General features: G+C 39.7%; 1 protein-coding gene across 6 annotated transcripts in view; it reads left to right on the top strand.

Annotated features, from left to right (window-relative positions):
• The first annotated feature begins 5691 nt into the window (after positions 1–5691).
• The window catches only part of LOC148868899 (uncharacterized), a 29080-nt gene continuing 15236 nt past the window's right edge, over positions 5692–19535 (top strand). For 2 of the 6 annotated variants that reach the window (XM_088972043.1, XM_088972040.1), the window contains exons 1-2: positions 5768–6133; positions 6211–6415. In XM_088972043.1, the coding sequence (XP_088828169.1) occupies positions 5965–6133; positions 6211–6415 (374 nt within the window). In that variant the 5' untranslated portion in view covers positions 5768–5964. Of the gene's footprint in view, positions 6134–6210; positions 6416–6595; positions 6687–19535 lie in introns of all 6 variants that reach the window. The other 4 variants (XM_088972038.1, XM_088972039.1, XM_088972041.1 and 1 more) reach the window with 4 other exon arrangements.

Genomic DNA, 19535 nt, shown 5'->3' with positions numbered 1-19535 from the left:
AGGCTAAATGTTGACCCTTTAGTCAGACTAGTCCTATAGAGGAAAAGGAAACTCGCCTGGGAATGGTGGAGGATAATGAACGAGGATGTAGGGAAGCTCCTCATAATAGATTTCGTTAGAGTGGTCCAATACCCGAGCTAGAATGCAAACCCAATGCTCGTGAAGAAGGTCAATTGTAAACCCAATGCTTGTGAAGAAGGTCAATGACAAATGGCGCATGTGCATCGACTACATTGACCTCAACAGAGCCTGCCCAAAGGACAACTTCCCACTCCCTAGTATAGACTGTTTGATAGACGCGACTTCAAGGTTTGAGTTGTTAACCTTCATGGATGCTTACTCAGACTACAACCAAATCTAGATGGATCCAGTCGACCAGGAAAAAATTGCCTTTGTAACTGAAATAGGCTTAGATTGTTATAAAGTTATGCCCTTTGCTTTAAAAAACGTTGGAGTGACCTACCAATGCCTTGTAACTAAAGTATTTTCTAATCTAATTGGAAATAAAATAGAAGCATATGTTAATGATATGGTTGTGAAAACCTAGTTTTCAAATTCTCTAATTGTTAACCTAAATTGCATTTTTGATATTTAAAAAAAATACAACATGAAGTTCAACCTGAACAAGTGCATCTTCGAGGTCACATCTAGCAAGTTCATTGGGTACATAGTGAACCGACATGGCATCGAAGCCAACCTAGACAAAAAAAATCTAGGCCATCTTAGATATGTGACCCCCTTGGTTAATTAAAGATGTCCAAATGCTAATAGGCCAGCTAACCACCTTGAACTGGATTATGTCTAAGTCGTATGGGTGGTGCCTTCCATTCTTTAAAGTCATAAAAAAGAACCAAGGTTTTGAGTGAAATAAAGAGTGACATCTCGCATTTGACGAGCTGATAAGGTACTTGAGTTCACCACCCTTACTAGGTTGGAGCCTAGAGACAAGCTAAAACTCTACCTCTTAGCAAGTGACGAGGTAGTCAATGCGTCTTTAATTTGCAAGGTGGACAGGGTGCAATGATCTGTCTACTATGTAAATAAAGTCCTGCATGCTGCCAAGACGAGGTACCCGAATATCGAAAAGTTGGCCTTCTCGCTGATGCTAGCAACTGTAAATTGCGTCCTTACTTTTAGCCCATAACATTATGGTCCTATCCCAAGGTCCGAAAACACCAAGGTTGATGCAGTCTCGAAGTTGGCTGGTGCAATAGACATCACAAAGAGAATGGTCTACATTAAAGACCTACCACAACCTATCATAAAAAATGTGGTAGAAGAGGACGCTCCTGTTTTGGCTACGGGACCGAGCTGGGTTGACCCCCTCATTGACTATTTGTGCAACAGGAGCCTACCAGCGAAATGCAACACAACTTGGAGGGTAGAGTGGCAATTAGATCACTATGTTATCATTGGCGAACAACTGTATTGCAGGTCGTTCACACTCCCTTACTTGCGCTACTTGCGACCAAAAGAAGTGAACCAGGTGCTATGTGAAATCCACAAAGGTTTCTACAAAGGACACTTGGGGGCCAGAGTGTTGGCCCAGAAAGCTATAAGAGAATGCTACTACTGGTCCATAATGAAGGTGGACGCAATGGAGTTAGTTCAGAAGTGTGACAAGTGTTAGTGAAATGCTAACATACCACACCAGCCTACCGTTGACTCGGTAGAGGAGGTTCTTGGTGGTTGCGATTGAGTGGTTGACTATTTTACTAAGTTGGTGGAAGTTGAGTCGATGGTATCTATCATAGCTCAATGTCCATAATTTCTTTTGGAGGAACATTGTCTACCAATTCAGACTCCCCATTGTGTTGATATCAAACAATGGAAAACAGTTCGAATACATCAAGTTCTATATTTGGCATGCCGAGATGGGAATCCAACTGAACTACACCTTGGCGGCCCACCCCCAAGCAAATGTTCATGCCTAAGTGACAAACAGAGCAATCCTCCATGGACTTAAAGCTCGGCTTTTCCAAGTTAAGGGTGTGCGGGTGGATGAGTTGCCTAGTGTTCTCTGGGCCTACCAAACTACTATCAAGATAGCAACCGACAAGACTCCTTTCAACCTTACGTACAGGATGGAGGTTGTCATCCAACCGAAATTGAAGTGTCGACCTTGCAGTTTGAGATGTATAATGAGGAAGTTAACGAGGATGAGCTGTGGACTAACCTTGACTTAGTGGAGGAGGTTCGTGAATTAGCCTACATTCGAACTATGGCATACCAACAATGGGTAGATCGGTACTTCAATGCCCGAGTTAAGAGACGCCAATTTTGAGTTGGCATCCTGGTACTCAGGAAGGTTATGGTACCTGAGCCCAGTGTAGGAAAGCTAGGTCCAAACTGGGAATGCCCCTACAAAGTACTCAAGGTGATCAGTGAAGGCATGTATGAGCTCAAAACATTGGAGGGTAGGTAGGTATCCTGTATGTGGAACATTGATAACTTAAGGAGATACTACTTCTGAGGAGTTTGGAGTTTTCAAGTTGCACTTGCAAAAGCAAAGTGTAGGCTGCCCGCTACAACGACATGGTAAAAAATCTAAATGAATAAGGGAAAGCTAAACTGCTTTCAGCTCTAAGGCCCCCTATGCCGAACTTGGAAGATGTCATCAGCTCAACAACACTTTGACTTAGCTAAGAAGATATGTAGTCCGACAACGTTTTGACTTAGCGAAAATCGCAAGTCCAATTGTTTCAAGACCTAGACATAGGTATGGGTGGGACTTGGGCAGGCCCATCCTGAGCCCGAAACAGCCCAACTTGGAATTATACACAGGCTAGGCTTGGATTTTTGGTCCTCGGGCTGGGCTTAGGCCCAAGAAGTCAAGGTTTTTTATTTTTTGGGCTAGGTTCGGGCCTAGCACTTAGGTAGCCCGAGCCAAAATCAATTATATACATACATATATATATATATATATAACATTTGTATAGATATTTTGCATACATATTTACATACATACATAAATATATGTATATGTATTTATTTGCATAAATACATTTATATATTTATAATTTTAGAGTGGGTTAATTGACCAACCCAAGCCCAACCTAAGTGCATCAAGTTACAGGGCGGGCTAGGCTCAGGTTGGAAAAATCGGGCTTGACCTCGAGCTCGGGCCTTAATCCCAAATTTTAGTTTCGGGCCTAGGTTAACCATAAACCCGACCGAACCCACTCGACTTGTACCCCTGGACATAGGTGCACCCTGACAACCTCGGGTCGTGTTTTAGTACTTACCTATTTTCTAGTGGTGGAAAATAAAGGGCAGGAAAGAAGGCACAAAACATACAAGAAAGATTGATCCATTCATTCAAAAAAAGAAAAAGAAAGGAAATATGATACATAGTCATTCGAAAAAAAAACAATGGGCAAAGAAAGAATCATAGAGCACGGAAGCTCTAAAAAAGAAGCATTCTTCAGGCCAACAATTCTCCAAAGAACATGAACAAAGACTCCCCACTAGCAGTTACTCTTCTTCATTGCCCTACAAATCATCGTCAACCCCATCCGTCCCCTCGTCCTCCACCACATTGTGACCTCACCATCCTCCTTATCTAGAGTTAGAGGCTCTTGGTTGACTTGCATGGGCAACTCATCTGGTATCGACCTAATGGATAGAGTACTGGAATCGAAATTGGTATGTAGGGACTGCAGCATAGCTTGAATTCCCTCTTCATAGAAAGAAGAACATTATCGATCTTTTTTGGTTCATACTCAGGCAACAAGCGGAAACACTTGACTACTGCAACCTTGGCATGAGGAATATCTTTAGTAGATTTAGTTCACCACTCTTCCAGTTGATGATCCTTGGTCTGCACTTCGTCGGCCGGGGTGGCAATGGTCCCCTTGGGTTGCTCCAACTCATGCTACATGTCGGCATTGAGCTTGAAGAAGCGTTGGCGGTCCTCCTCTGCACTACGGTGAGTTGCCTCAGCGCTCAAGCGAGCTCCTTCTAGTTGGACTTGTAGGGTCTCTATGTTCACTTGCATCTCCTGCTTTTCACACTTGGATAAGGCAAAGTGATTTTTGGTCCATTGAGTTTGCCTGCAAAAAAGAAACAATAACAATAAGGCTCAGAAAGAAAGATAACCAGACATCAAAATTAAAGATCACACACTTGTAGGATGCACCGAGTCATTCTTGTGTTGGCATCAGCAAGATCAAGCCCACTATAGTATTGGAAGTCTTTAGGGAGAAGGATTCCCCTCCCTATTCGCAGAGCAACTATCGGATCAATGAGATGGTTTATAATTGAAATGTTGATGTTGGGTATGAAACGATGTATGTTAGAGTGAGAGGGACCGGTAGTGCACTCTTCTAGGGCAACCTAAGGGGATCGGGTGGTCGGACTTGTGGAGACCTAAGCGGGCTCTATGGACATGGGGTTGCCGACCCCTTCAAGGTCGACGACCGTGGGCATGCGCATAGCAAGACTCTCTTCGGCACCGACCAATGAACCCTCCATTGACGAGCGAACTGAGGAGTTAGGCATCCTCTTCTTCTTTGAGGGCCTCTTGGCCGCTGTCAGGAGGGAAGTAGTACTCGCCATCTCTGAGTAAATACACAAAAGAAAAGTGAGTTAGCCGAACTAGAAGGTAACCTTCAATATAAAAGACAAGTGACGATTAGGCCAACCTACCTACGGGACTTAGGGTAGCTCGAACGAGCATAGGCTCGACTAAGAATTGATCTATCATTAACTATTGACGTACAAGGTGTTGGACCTCAACACTCAACTAGTCACTGAACTTGATCTCAGAGACGTTTCTCGCCCTATGTCGCCAAATGGTGTCTATAGGCTAGTCGACTTCTTGAGAAAGGAAGAAATACTTACTCTCCCAGTCCCTCACCTTTGTGGGGAAACCTCCCAAAAGCTTATAACCTTGGCGGAAAGACAAGTAAAAATAGTAGGGCTCGTTAGGAACCTTCTTTATACTACACAGCCTGAGAAGACATCTATGTCTAGAGGGAAGATAAGATGGTAGCTGAGAGAAATTGTTCCGATGAGGGTTTGGATGGCATTCAGGTGGAGTTTCTCCAAAGAAATACTGTAAAGAAAGAGCACCTCGACAATGAATGGGGTGTAGAGGAAATCAAAGGTTAGCGATCAACGCCTCCTCAAAGACACAGACTTCGCCTCGACTTTGGCTCCAAGGGAACTAATCCGGGCCAAGTAGAATATAGTTGAACTCATTTGGGATGCGGAACAAAACATTAAACTAACGATTTATTCCCCGCTTAGCTCGTTGGGATCAAACTAGGAGTTGGACTCCGACTCTTGCTGAGAAGTTGAGGTCCCAATATGGAACCTCGCCAATATCGTGCTGAAGTCCCTTCCTCAACCCGAGCAAAATAAGAGGGCCCCTTATGACTCACTTGAAGACATGACTAAAAGAGGGAAAAAGACTCACCAGCTTTTTGGAAAATAGAAATTAACCTCGCATTACTGGATTTAGCTTATCGAACTAACGACCTCTGAGTAGAATTCCCCTCCAATCGTTTGTCTCTCTCTTGCCAGAAATCTTAGAATAGTGTGAATGGGACCCCTTATTTATAGCCATGGGCGTGGGAAATCAATGGATGATATGACATGGTGGCAAATCAACGATCAGAAAGGTTACAATGCCAAGATTACAATGCCACATCACGGATAGACATTATCCGCTTACATGGAATCCATTTTTGGGCGCAAAACTACCTCCGGCTGGAATCCATTTTTCTTTTGCTTTTCTTATAAACAATTACGAGCTCGTTTGCTTGAGCATCGAAATACGGACCCTGGGTCAAACAACTCAACAAGGCGACCAACTCAGTCCGTCCGGCGTCCGAGTATCGCGCATCGTCGAAATTCAATATACGGGCGCAGTTGAGTGGGCAAAGGAGATGAAAATCCAATGAGTAGGACAAAAACTTGGGGAAGTCTGTAGTGTAGTCTATACTCTAGACAGAGGCTGAGATGAGTAAAACGGAGGAACCCCAATGCATCTACAGAAACAGTAATGAACCCGTGGAGGTTAGGGTTAGAGATCTTCTCTCTCGAATGACGTTGAGAGAGAAACTCGGTCAGATGACCCAGATTGAGAGATCTGTTGTCAATTCTTCCGCCATTAGAGACCTATGCATCGGTACTCCCTCTCTTTCTGTTATTGTGGGTTCAAAAGGTTCTGCCATTCCTCGTTCAATTCACGAATGCAATTTGCAGGTAGTGTTCTCAGTGGCGGTGGCAGTGCTCCATTCGATGGCGCCTCGGCTACCGATTGGGCCGATATGGTTGATTCCTTTCAGAAGGCAGCTATTCAGTCGCGCCTTGGGATTCCGATTCTCTATGCTACTGATGCAGTTCATGGCCACAATAATGTATATGGTGCTACCATCTTCCCTCACAACATCGGCCTTGGTGCAACCAGGTTATTTTTTAGCTAATTATCTGCATTTTGGTACCTATTCAATGAGTTTCTTGCTCGTCTTTGCTTCAACTGGAAAAGATGATGAAAACTTAATCCACAAGTTACAAATACCATCAAAACCTATCGTGTGTCTCCACTTTCTTATCTCACTCAATATCCAATTATTTGGATGAGCTATAGAGATGCAGATTTAGTTCAAAGGATTGGGGTTGCGACTGCCCTGGAAGTTAGAGCTACGGGCATACCATATACGTTTGCTCCATGTGTTGCTGTAAGTTTTACTCAAACTGTATATTTACTCAGTTGTTTTTTCTTTTTTTTTTTTTTTCCTTCTTTGTTCTTTAGAAATGTTATTTCCCTCTCGTCGTGTATACCTTGTTGGATGGATCATCCATTTTCTCTATATCCATTCGGTTTTTCTTTTTCTCTTTTGTTTCTTATCCTTCTCTATGTCATATGCTTCTCAGTGCATTGGTCTTTATCCCCCATTCCTATTTGCTCTGAGCATGTGAAAATAATTTAATTATTATGAAGAAACTTAGAGTTGAGCTTTTAAAGGGCTCAATTTAACATCTCCTGTGAGCCTCAACTGAATATGAAAATCATCAGGTATAATTAGTTTTATCTCATAATTCTTCCCTTATGTTCTTTACAATGAAGTTATGATTATGAGATGAGAGGTTGTATTAACAATGACCTAGAGGGTGCTTGTTTAGGAAGAACAAAAATACCCAGAAAGCTGTTCTTTCTCCATTTTCCACTAGTGCAATGGGAGCTAGTTTCTTTCCAAAACTGTCCTCCCTCTATTACATGTCTTTCCAAGTTCCAACAACTCTTCTTTTATTTGGAAATGCAAGAAAAATTGCTGAATGCAATAGCCCTCTCCATTTTCCTCATTCATTAGCTTACCTCTGTTCCTATTTTCTAATTTTGTAGTGTCTTAGGCATGGGATACCCATTGTGGATATGGGTCCAGAGGCCATAGTTTGCCACTTGCTCCATGTTTTGATGATCATGACCCACTATTGGATGTGTTATTGGAAAACAATGTCCATATAGAAAAAAGCTAAGTAAGAGGATTTTTAACAATCTCACTCGAGATTTAAAAGAAAAAACATTTTCAACCGTCCATTTAAATACAATCAAGTAACATGATAAACTTTTATTGCCAATGATTTTTTTCCCAGCATTGGGTGGGCTTAGGTCACACAATTGTTAAAATTTGAAAGGGCCTGGGCCCAATGCCATGTACAATTTTCAATTCAGGTACCTAGCTTGCACACCTATAGACCCTATTTGGCATGTTTTAAAACTTTGTTAATAACACTAATTTTTTTCCCAAATTTAGAAAAGGAGAAATACAAATGAGAAGTGACAAGAAAACACCCCCAAAATGCACAATAAACTAGATCGAACCTTCCCCCAATGTATGCATTGCTTCACCAAGTAGAAATTGTAGAGAAGATGTGTCAGTTTGTGAGAAGTTGAAAGAGAAAAAAGAGAAACACAAGTTCAGATCTGTTAGAGTTGATCAATATGATTGAACAAACAAAAAAAAATGTATTTATATTAAACTTACGTGAATGGACAATATTGTCCTTATAAAGAAATAAAAGAGAAGTACACTAATGTACACGCCTATTACAATACAAGAAAGAAGAATAAAAATACAGTGGAATTACAAAACTACCATTTATCTTCTCTATGCTCCCCCTCAAATTGATGTTGGGGTATAAGCATCAATTTGTCCACAAGGAAATTATGTCGGGCCTTGGTCATAGCTTTGGTGAAGAGATCTACAAGCTGTAGGTTTGATGAAACATGTGGGAGAGAGATGTGACCCGTGTGGAGGTCATGAATGAAGTGATAATCCACCTCAATATGTTTAGAATGCTCATGAAATACAGGATTGGATGCAATCTTGATTGCGCTCATATTGTCAGCAAACAGAGGAATAGCAAATGAGTGATCAATGTCCATGCCATGAAGTAGAGCCTTATGCCAAACTATTTCACTACATATTGAGGACATGGCTCTATACTCGGCTTTAGTAGATGACTTGGAAACAGTTTGTTGTTTCTTGCATTTCCAAGAAACCAAGGAATCACTAAGGAATATACACCAGCCAGTAGTTGAGCGATGAGTATCGGGACAACATGCCCATTTGACATTTGCATAAGCTTGGAGCTGAGTGGAGGATGAGAAAAATAATCCATGTGATAGAGTGCCCTTGACATAACAAATAATCAGGAGAATTACAAAAAAGTGAGGCTAATGTGGAGCAAATACAAACTGGCTCACGATCTGGACTGCATAGGAAATGTCCGGTCTAGTCATGGTTAGGTAGATAAGACTACCTACAAGCTGCCGCTATAGAGTAGCATCAGGGAGAAGATCACCCTCATCCTTACTCAACTTACAGTTAAGCTCCAAAGGGGTATCAACTTGTTTGGAGTTAGTCAAGCAAGCAAGAGTCACCAAATTAGAGGCATATTTTTGTTGGTTGACAAAATAACCTTGATGATATCGTTGAATTTCAAGCCCAAGAATGTAGGTCACTGGCCCAAGATTTTTCATTTTGAAGGAGTTACTAAGCAGAAGCTTCGGGTTGTTAATACCGTCCACATCATCTCCAGTGATAAGGATATCATCAACATAAACTAAAAGAAGAGTCAACCCCTGAGCTCACTTGAGAGTAAATAGAGAGTAATCTGAAGCACTCTACTGAAAGCCAACCTCCAACACTACTGTATGGAAGCGGTCAAACCAAGCTCATGGAGCTTGTTTAAGACCATATAGAGGACTTTTTAGTTTACACACCAAAAGAGGGTTGTCACAGTAGCTGGGAGGTGGTTTCATATAAATTGTCTCTTGTAAATGTCCATGGAGGAAGGCATTCTTGACATCCATCTGGTGAACTGTCCATTGTCTAAGAGCAGTAATGGCTAGGAGCAAACAAACTTTTGTCATTTTAGCCACAGGAGCAAAAGTTTCATTGTAGTCAATTCTATACTCTTGCTTGTAGCCTTGAGCAACCAAACGGGCTTTATATCTGTCCAAAGTACCATCTGATTTGAGTTTCACGGTGTAAACCCATCGGCTACCAATGATGGAGGCATCTAGGGGAGGAGAGACAAGTTCCCAGGTATCATTCTCCAATAAGGCTTGAACCTCTGAATCCATAGCATCTTTCCAATGCTTAATTGCTATGGCTTGGTTGTAAGACTTAGGAATATCCGTGGATGACAAAACGGCTGAGAAGGAGTTGTGACTAAAAAAGAAGCCATAGCGATCAACTGGACGGAAAATACGAGATGATTGACGTAAAGGAATAGATGAAGGTAAATCCTCAAGATGAGAACATGATCTTACAGTGGTAATAGATGGAGAGGAGTGACTAGTTACTGTTGCTGGAAGTGGAGGAGGAATAGGCGATGGGCGAACTGGATGCTTCCTGGAATAAATCTGAAGTGGCTGAGATGAAGGAGGAGAATCACCTATAGAGCCAAAGTTATGCAGAATAGAAATGGATGGTGCAAGCAAATTAACTAATATGTTTAAAGAATGAAAGGTTCTCAAGAAAGATGGCATTGCGAGAAATACGCAATCTATGGACTTTGGGATCATAACAAAGAAATCCCTTGTGTTCCATACTATATCCCATGAATGCATTGAATTGTTAACTTAGTGTGTTCATGGGGAAGGAGATGGACAAAACAAACACACCCAAAGACACGAAGTATGGATAGGTTTGGTGGGCGATGAAATAAGGATTGATGGGGAGAAGAATTTCCAAGCATAGATGTAGGAAGAATGTTGATGAGGTGAACAACAGTTCAGGTTGCCTCCACCCAGAAGGTAAGGGGAGCATGAAAGTCTTGTATCAAGAATCTCACCATACTAGCAATGTGGCGATTCTTGCGCTTCGATACTCCATTCTGTTGAGGAGTACTTGGGCAAGATCTCTGGGATGAAATACCATGTTGTTTGAGATATGTTTGAAACTCACCATCTTCACCATCATGGTACACTCCCCCTGAATATGACCTCAAAATGCTAATAGTTCTTTTAAACTGGGCCATTACCATAGCATGAAAGTTCTTACACATGGATAAAACTTTTGATTTTTTTCAAAGAAAATAAACCCATGTGTATTGAGTACAGTCATCAATGAATAACACAAAATATTTATAACCCAAGCGCAAAATAATTGGAGACGACCACACATCATTGTGAACAAGGTAAAAAAGGTGTAGAAGCATGTTCAGTAGAAGATGGAGGGGTAAAACACGACTTTTACTATTGCAGCAAGTTAAACGGGATTTATCAACATTCTTAAATGAAGTAGTAGTCATAGGCAAACAATTAGAAGAAAATAAGTAATCCAAGTTCTTAGCATGAGTGTGACCCAAACGTCTGTGCCATAAGTGCCACACATTATTACAAGAGGAAATAAACAACTAGAGGTAGTAGATAGTAAACAAGAATCCGATGAAGCTTCCTTATTCTCAAATTCCAAAGCAAACAATCTTCCAAGCCTACGCCCTTTCCCCTTTAGCTCCCCTTTAGCATGAGTGTGCCGGTCCTAGATAAAACAACAATCACGAGTAAATAAGACATTATTACCATCATCAACAAATTGCCCAACAGAAATAAGGTTGATAGTCAATTTAGGCACAAGGAAGGTTTTGGGAAGATGCAAGGGTTTGGACTCAGAAGTGGACAGAAATAAATCATCACAACCACATACAGGTAGAGAATCACCATTAGCAGTAATAATATGGTTGACAGAGGTGTAAGGTTTAGAAGATTGACCAAAGGAGGCCCTAGTCATGTAATTTGAGGCCGCATAATCAATGACCCACAAGTGAGAAGGAGAGGAACACAAATAAACAGACTTATCAACCAGTCAAAAAGTAGAAAAAGCAGATGAAATAGCCAAAGACATGAGCTCATGAATCTTTTCTTCAATCAATTTCTTTGTGCATTTAGTTTGTGTGCTGATGAGGAGACGACAGTATCAGTAGAAGTTGGTTCAGCCGAGGCATGAAAAGCCTTATATTGTCCTTTCTTGGGAGGCTTGGTTGGGCATTCCACTATAATGTGTCCCTATTGTTTGTAGTAGGTGCAAAAATTTTTCTTCTTGCAGTGGGATGCCACATGACCATATTCTTTGCATTAATAACATTGCATCTTCGAGAAGTCTTTCTTACCTTTTTGTTTTGTAGCCAAAAAGACTACATCAATCCCATGTTCCTTCTTCTGATCTAATGCAGACAAGGTATGGAGACGAGTTTCCTCCCTTAACAACTCTCCAAGAATTGCATCAAGATCAGGCATTGGCTCTCTACTCGGTATACTAGAGCATAGAGTCTCATAATCAGGTTTGAGGTGCATAAAAAAATGCAGTCTTTCTCTTGCTGAGGTGTTTCTTCATAGTTTTCACACAACAGTTTGTAGACAGATCCCCAAAATGAGCCAGTTCATATTCAGTCCAAAGATTCACAAACCCAACATAGTATTCCTGAATCCGCTTCTCCCCTTGAACATAAGACAAGATATCGATTTCAAATTGATATTGCGTAGACATATTCAATTGCTGATATACCTTTTCAAGGCACTTGAACATGTCATGGACTGATTTGAGTCCTCTCATTGGAATACTGACATCCATAGAGATAGAACCAAGTATCCATGAAGTAATCTGAGCATTCTCACTTTTCCACTGTTTCAGCCCTTTGACATCACCGGCATCAAGCATGGGAGTGGAACCATCAATATAACCCCACATACCTTTCCCTTCAACAAAATAGTGAAAATGGAATTTCCAGAGGGCAAAGTTGCTTCCATCGAACTTGACAGAAATAATTTCATTCCTTTCCAAAACCATGTCGAAAAGAATACAAAGCATTTATTTTAATTATAAAAAAAAGAATACAAAGCAAAAACTGATTGAAGCGAGCAAAATAAGTAGTGAACAAACCCAAGAGAGTCTGAAACTGAGAGAAGAAACCTCTTACAGTCACAAGAGATTATCCAAAATACGGCAAGGAGAAAACTGAGAACACAGTCTAGAAAAGGTAAGTTTGGTTCTTTGACCTCGAGTGGCTCCTTCTCTTGTTCTTCCTTCTTTAAGTCCCAATGCTCTACTCCTTTCCCTTTGTTGTTCATAGTTAAAGAAGTTTGGTCAAGGCTAATTCCACCTAAAATTACTGGTTTTTGTTGGGAGGTGTATTATGGTAAAATTAATACTATGGACAATCTACAAAAAAAGAGACTTTATTCAAGCTTGTCCCTCATTTGGTGCATTTTATGTAAAGTGCAAAATGAGGACTATTATCACCTACTAATTTCTTGCTCTTCTACAGTAAATATTTGGAATTGGGTTTTTATGCTGTTTGGGTATAGGTGGAATCTACCTCTTGAAGTAAATTTGCTTTTTGATCCGTCTTTTTTTAGTTGGCCAACAAAGAGAGGGAAAGTAATGTGGAAATGTATCAGGGCAGCCCTTTTATGGACCATTTGGGAGGGAAAGAAATGCCAGAATTTTCTAAGAGGAGAGAAGCATTGCTGAAATAAAGGATTGTATACTGACAAGGGCAATCCTTTGGCTAAAAACTACTGATCTCTTTGCGGATTACTCTAGTGATGACCTTCGATGGAGTTGGGCAGCAATGGCCTCTACATCATCCAAGAAAAATAGAATACAAGCAAGTTGGTTACCCCCTTTGGAAGGAGTTGTAAAGTTGAATTTTGATGGGAGCAGTCAAGGCAATCTAGGACCTTCGGGTATAGGAGGGATTTTGAGGAATAAGGATGGCAACATTCTGTCCTTATTCTTTGGTCCAGTGGGTTATGGAGACTCTACAAGGGCTGAAATATTAGCTGTGGTACAAGGACTACAAATTTCCAACCAACTTGGAGTGACTAATTTGATAGTTGAAGGAGACTCTAAGGTGATAGTGGGATGGATGTCGGACCCAGAAATTGTTATTTGGGGATATAGGGACATTATCAAAAAAGTCAAATGGCTTATGAGAACCATGCCAGATAGCTTTTAGTGGGTTAGTAGATTGGCAAATGCTTTGGCAGATTCTTTAGCTAAACAAGGGGATTCAAAGGATTCTCTGTTTTTGGCTAATTTGTAACTGCAATCTGAAAAGAGTTGGGTTTGGAACCACCTTTAAGGGGAGGAAACACTTCGTGCCTCCTCTTAGGGTGCTTCATGCTTGTACTATTTCTATTTCTATTCAATAAAATACCATTCATTCATAAAAAAAGGAAAGTCTGGTTGCTATCACCCAGAAGAGATATATAATCTCTCTCAAATATTCTCGGATCTCAATAAAAATTTCAGAATGTGATGAGGGCTAGACGACACTTTCTTTCAAATTTTATTGCAAATTGATGCCATATGAAAGAGATCTAATGAAATCTCTCTTACTAGATGCACAAAACACAGAGAAATGGTCCCTGGAAAGATCAAAACAGTCCAAAACCAATTGGCAATAATGACAGCTCTCAAACTGATCAAGAAAGAAGATAAATGGATTAGAGAGCAGCCCGCTCTAATACCGTGTCAGTTCGTGAGAAGTTGAAAGAGCAAGAAGAGACACAAGTTCATATCTGTTAGGATTGATCAATATGATCGAACCAACCCAAAAAGAGGTATTTATATTAAACTTAACTGAATGGACAAGATTGTCCTTACAAAGAAATAAAATAGCTGTACACTAATGTACACACCTATTACAGTACAAGAAAGAAGAACATAAATACAATAGAATTACAAAACTACCTTTTATCTTCTCTACAAGATGGAGGGTGGTTCTATAATTTTACTCTCTTTATTGTAAACTAGTAGGCGTGTGTAATGGTGTTCTGTCTTGTACTGCTTTATACCTTTATTTCTTTTGTAAGGACAATCCTATCCATTCACTTATAATATAAATTCTATTTTTTGGGTTGGTTTGATCATATTGATCAACCCTAACAGATCTGAAGTCTCTTGATTGTCTCTCTGCCTTCTCTCTCTCTCTCACAAACTAGCATGGTATAAGAGCAGGTTGCTCTCTGATCCATCTCCACTTTATTTCAGACTGTTTGAGGTTTCTTAACATCTGCAGTTAGTTCTGGACTGTTTTGATCAATCCAAGAACCAGTCTTCTCTGTTTTGTGTAACCAACAAGAGAAATCTCATTGGATCTCTCTTGAAAGGCCTTCGTTTGTGATAAAACTTGAAAAGAAGTGTCACCTGGCCCTGTTCTACATATTCTGAAAGTTGCATCAAGTTTGGATAAGGATTGAAAGAGATCTATAGATCTCTTCTAGGCAACAACAACTAGTCTTTTTTTTGGACTGTGATTTCAGATCCCAATCTTGCTGTGCTTTGGACATCTTTACTCGACTGTAAGAGATTTCTTCTCTTCTTTTTTGATTCTCTTGGATTAGTTCTTAGTTTATATTGCTTGTTTCAACTATTTTTTCTGTATTTTATTCGATATGGGTCTTGAAAATAACGAAATCATCTCAGTCAGGTTTGATGGAAGTAACTATGCTCTTTGAAAGTTTCACTTCCAATATTTTGTTGAAGGGAAGGGTATGTGAGGCTATATTGAATTATTGATGCTCTACATTCCATACCCAATGCTATGATGTCAAAGGACTGAAACAATGGAAAACTGAGAATGCACAGGTTGTGTCTTAGATTTTGGTTTTTTCACAATGGGTGTTAATATTCCAATGAGGGGTCTCAAATCCATGACATGTTTGAATACCTTGAAAAGGTCTATCAACAATTAAACATGTCTAGGCAATATTAGATTGAAGTTGATATATTTTCCTATGCTCAAGGAGAGAAATGGATTCAAGAGTATTATGCTGGCTTTGCAAATCTCTGGACTAAATATGAATTGGTTCATTTTGTAGATATTTCTATAGATTGTTGTGTGAAAACTACGAAGAAATGCCTTCGTAAGAGAAAGATTATGCATTTTTTGATGCACATCAGATCTGATTATGAAACAGTGTGATCAAACACACCTAGTAGAAAGCCTTTACCTGATCTTGACATAATACTTGGAGAGTTATTAAGAGAGGAAACCCGACTCCTCACTCAGTCTGCTCTTGATTAGAAGAAAGAACATGGAATAAATGTTGTTTTCTTGGCTACCAAACAGAAGGGGAAGAAGGACTTTTCAAAGATGCAAAGCTATAAATACAAGGAATTTGGGCATATGGCATCCCATTGCAAGAAGAAAAATTTCTGCACCTACTATAAACAACTGGGACACATTATAATGGAATGCCTAACTAGGCCTCTCAATAAAGGACAACATAAGGCTCAGCTTAACCAACTCCAACCGATACTGCTTTCTCTTCATCAACTCACGAAATTGGTTCACAAGGAAATTTGACTAAAGATAAGATTTGTGAGCTTATGTTCTTGGCTATTTCCTTTGCTTTTTCTGCTATTGAACTGGATCGACTGACTGGTTGGTAAGTCTGCTTGTGTTCTTCTCCTTTACACATGTGGATTATTGACTCTAGGGCCTCAAACCACATGACTAGAGCTTCCTTTGGTCAGTCTTCTAACCCCTACACCTCTATTAACCACATTATTACTGCTAATGGTGATTCTCTTCCTATATGTGATTGTGATGATTTATTTCTATCCACTTTTGAATCTACACCCTTACATCTCCCTAAAACATTTTTTGTGACTAAGTTGACTACTAGTCTTATTTCTGTTAGACAACTTGTTGATAATGGCAGTAATGCTCTATTTACTTGTGATAGCTGTTTTATCCAAGACTAGCACACTAGGGAGCTGAAAGGGAAGAGGCATAATAGGCTTGGAAGGTTGTTTGCCCTGGAATTTGAAAATAAGTGAGAGCTTCATCAAACTCTTGTGTGTTGTCTACTACTTCTAGTTTTTCTTCTACTTGTAATAATGTGTGGCATTTATGGCATGGATGTTTGGGCCACACTCATCCTAAAAACTTGGACTATTTGTTTTGTCTACATGAGTCCTGTTTCACTATTCTGTTCTGTTTAGTCTCATATTCATTATTAAATTATGAGCATTTAAAATCATTTCTTACTACTTCAAGTGATGTCCTTATTGGTTGCCCTTAGCCCTTCTTGCCCCTTCATATATATATTTTTTCTACCAATAACTTCAAATTTCGTTAATCTGAAAAATAGAATACAAAGAGGGAGAGATAAAATCTGTTAACTCTCCCCAAATTCAATGAAAAGTTACAATTGAGCCCAAAATAACCGATTTCTCCCCACCTCTTGTTTTGCCAAGACATCAGCAAAACCATTAGCTATTCTTTTGACCCAATTAAATCTCACATCCATGCCTCGTGTCGACCATTTAAATTTCTTCCTTTCATTGCTATAGCTCCAAAATTTGGCTTCTTCCTTTTGTAGCCAATTCACCACCAGTTTTGAATCTCCTTTTATAATCAAATTATTGATGTTCTTCTCCTTTGCTCTTTGCAGTCCTTCCATCAAAGCCAACATCTCAGCCCTCAAAGAATTGCCAACACATATTGGCCTTGAGAATAGACCAATGATGTTGTCCACCTCATTCTTGAAAACACCACTAATATCTAAGGGACTTGGGTTGCTTGCACTATTCCCATCAAAGTTCAGCTTAGTGAATCCACAGGTTGGTGGGGACCAACCAAGGTTAATAACAAGCTTATTTCTATCTGAACATGCCACCTCCCTCCGCTTTCTCATAATGCCACATGCTGAAAAATCGTCAAATAATTCCGAGGATTTTGCCCATTGCACTACCCTAACAGTGATGGTTTCAACAATAGCCTCTTTGCTTCTTTCCTTTTTTTTTTTTTGAAAAAAATCCTTGCATTCCTTTCCTCCCAAATGGTCCAAACTAATGCAACTCTTCCACATCTCCATAACAATCTTCCCCCCTTCTTTGGCGATTTGAAAAAAGTGGAGGCAAACAAGCTTTGCACATTTAGCGGAGAATTGCACCTTGTTGGTGTGAAAATTTTAATAAACTCTCATGCGACATAATTCACCAATCAAGTGATTGAGTTTTTATTATTTTGGGTAAGGCCCATTCAGGGAATCATACGGATTGCTCCCCTTAATTACATCCCCACAAGAAAGTAGAGAACACCTTTTGATTCTGACATGGAGAAATGGATGAATAGAACAATAGGATACTTAAAAAGAACTTTTCATTTGCTTTTTTTTTTTTTTTTACATCAGGTGTACAAGAATGAGAGGAAAGAAAAAGAAAATACAATTGAGAAACTATACAACAATACATTTCTCTTTTCTTTAATACAAAGAAAATTTCCTTCTCACTCCTTTCTTCATAATAAGTTGTAGTCAATCAGATGAAATTCTGATTGTAGACAGCCTTACTCCTTGGAATTTTTCATACAAAAATGGAACCGTAGTCAATCAAATTGAACATTTGATTGTAGACGATTTTCATCCCTCCGCTCTTCATTTTCATTTGAAGGGAACCATAATCAGCCTTTGAGATTTAGATTGTAGATGGTTCACTCCCTAACTTTGTCTTGAAAGAGGGACCATAATCAACCAAGTAAAGACACCTGGTTGTAGATGGTTCATTCCCCCTTACTCTCCATTTTCATTTGAAGGGAACCATAATCAGTCTTCGAGAATTAGACTGTAGATGGTTTAATCCCTAACTTTGTCTTGAAAGAGAGACCATAATCAACCAAGTAAAAGGCACCTGGTTGTAGATGGTTTATTTCCCTCTTTTTCCTTCCTCAAAAGTAATAACAAAAGGGAGAGAAAGAAGGATACATAGCAGAAGACATAAATATGGAGTATTCACAGAGAGGGCTTTCCTTTTCTCTACCTGTATTAGTGAGATTTTTCCTTCCTTGCCTTCCCTTGAGCACTTCTCTTTTCTTCTCTCCTTATCTTTGCTTTTCTTAAGAATCTCTTGTGAAAATTTTCTCCGAAGAGTCCCTCTGTGTATGTGTTTCTAGCTTCCCCTTAAGGAGCTTAAATAGGGACTGGGGTGGTTATGTAACCACCCCCTCCTAGGTGAAGAACACCTGTCCCTCCCACTTAAAGAGAGAGAACTCCCCACTTAGGAGGGGAAACTCCCATACGGGATACTTTTTTATAATTTTAATGATTTGACTAGTAGATTAGCTAGCCCACTTATTACAAATTATTTGAATAAAAAAAATGACTTCAACACATCTACACCCAAATAAAGAAAAAAACCAATCCCAAATGGAAGATACAAAGGAGAAAGAGATTAATAAGTGATAGTAAGACTCTCCATTGGATTTACAGAGAAGACACTGGTTTGGGGATAAGCAGCAGGAGCACTTCCTAACAAAAACCTCCTATTCTGGGAAGTATAGGCCTATTCCAACCTCCTTAACAGGGAAAACTAGCTCCACACTTTCGGATGGTTGGGTTAAGACCTTGAAAAGAAGCACAAGAAAAGTTTCCAGTGGGGGGGTTGAGTCCAAAAATAGCAATCAGATTTGGACGGATCCAAGAAAACCTCTCAAGTAAATGTAGAAAATTCAGGACATTATTAAATTCTGAATCCCTTATACCCCTTTTAAATCCTAAATCCCAATCAAAACCAGTAATAGAACTAGAAGGAACAAGAAATGTAGAAACAGGTTCATCTTGCAGCAAATTCTTTCTTACAGATGTTGTAGATGGTCTCCTATGTACGTCACCAAGCCATCTTAGTCTACTTTTTGTCACTTTTTTTCCTATTGGAACTACTCCTAGGTTTCTTCAAATGACTTCATTTTTGTTCCTATTCTTTCTAGTTTTTCCATTCACCCATTTCAGTATATGTGTTTTTGCCACTCATCTTTTAGACGTGTTGTTTCATGATTGCCCAACACTTTGCTCCATGCTGTATTGTTGGTCTTGCAACTGTTATATAGGAATTTCCTTTTAACCCAAGTGGCATTTCCTATTGCATAAGGTTCTAGATTCACCCTTTCATTTTGCCCATCCTGCTTTAATTTTATAAGCGACATCCTCTTAAATCTCTCCCTTGTTATGAATTATCAAACAAGGTAATGAAAAAAGTCACATTGAGTCATCTCTTTTTTTTTTTTTG

The sequence above is a fragment of the Nelumbo lutea genome, chromosome 2 (genome assembly GCF_056320005.1).
Source record: "Nelumbo lutea isolate HS-2025 chromosome 2, American lotus-T2T, whole genome shotgun sequence".
Lineage (NCBI taxonomy): Eukaryota > Viridiplantae > Streptophyta > Magnoliopsida > Proteales > Nelumbonaceae > Nelumbo > Nelumbo lutea.
The sequence above is the reverse complement of the archived record's forward strand: the minus strand, read 5'-3'. Positions and strand labels throughout refer to the sequence as shown.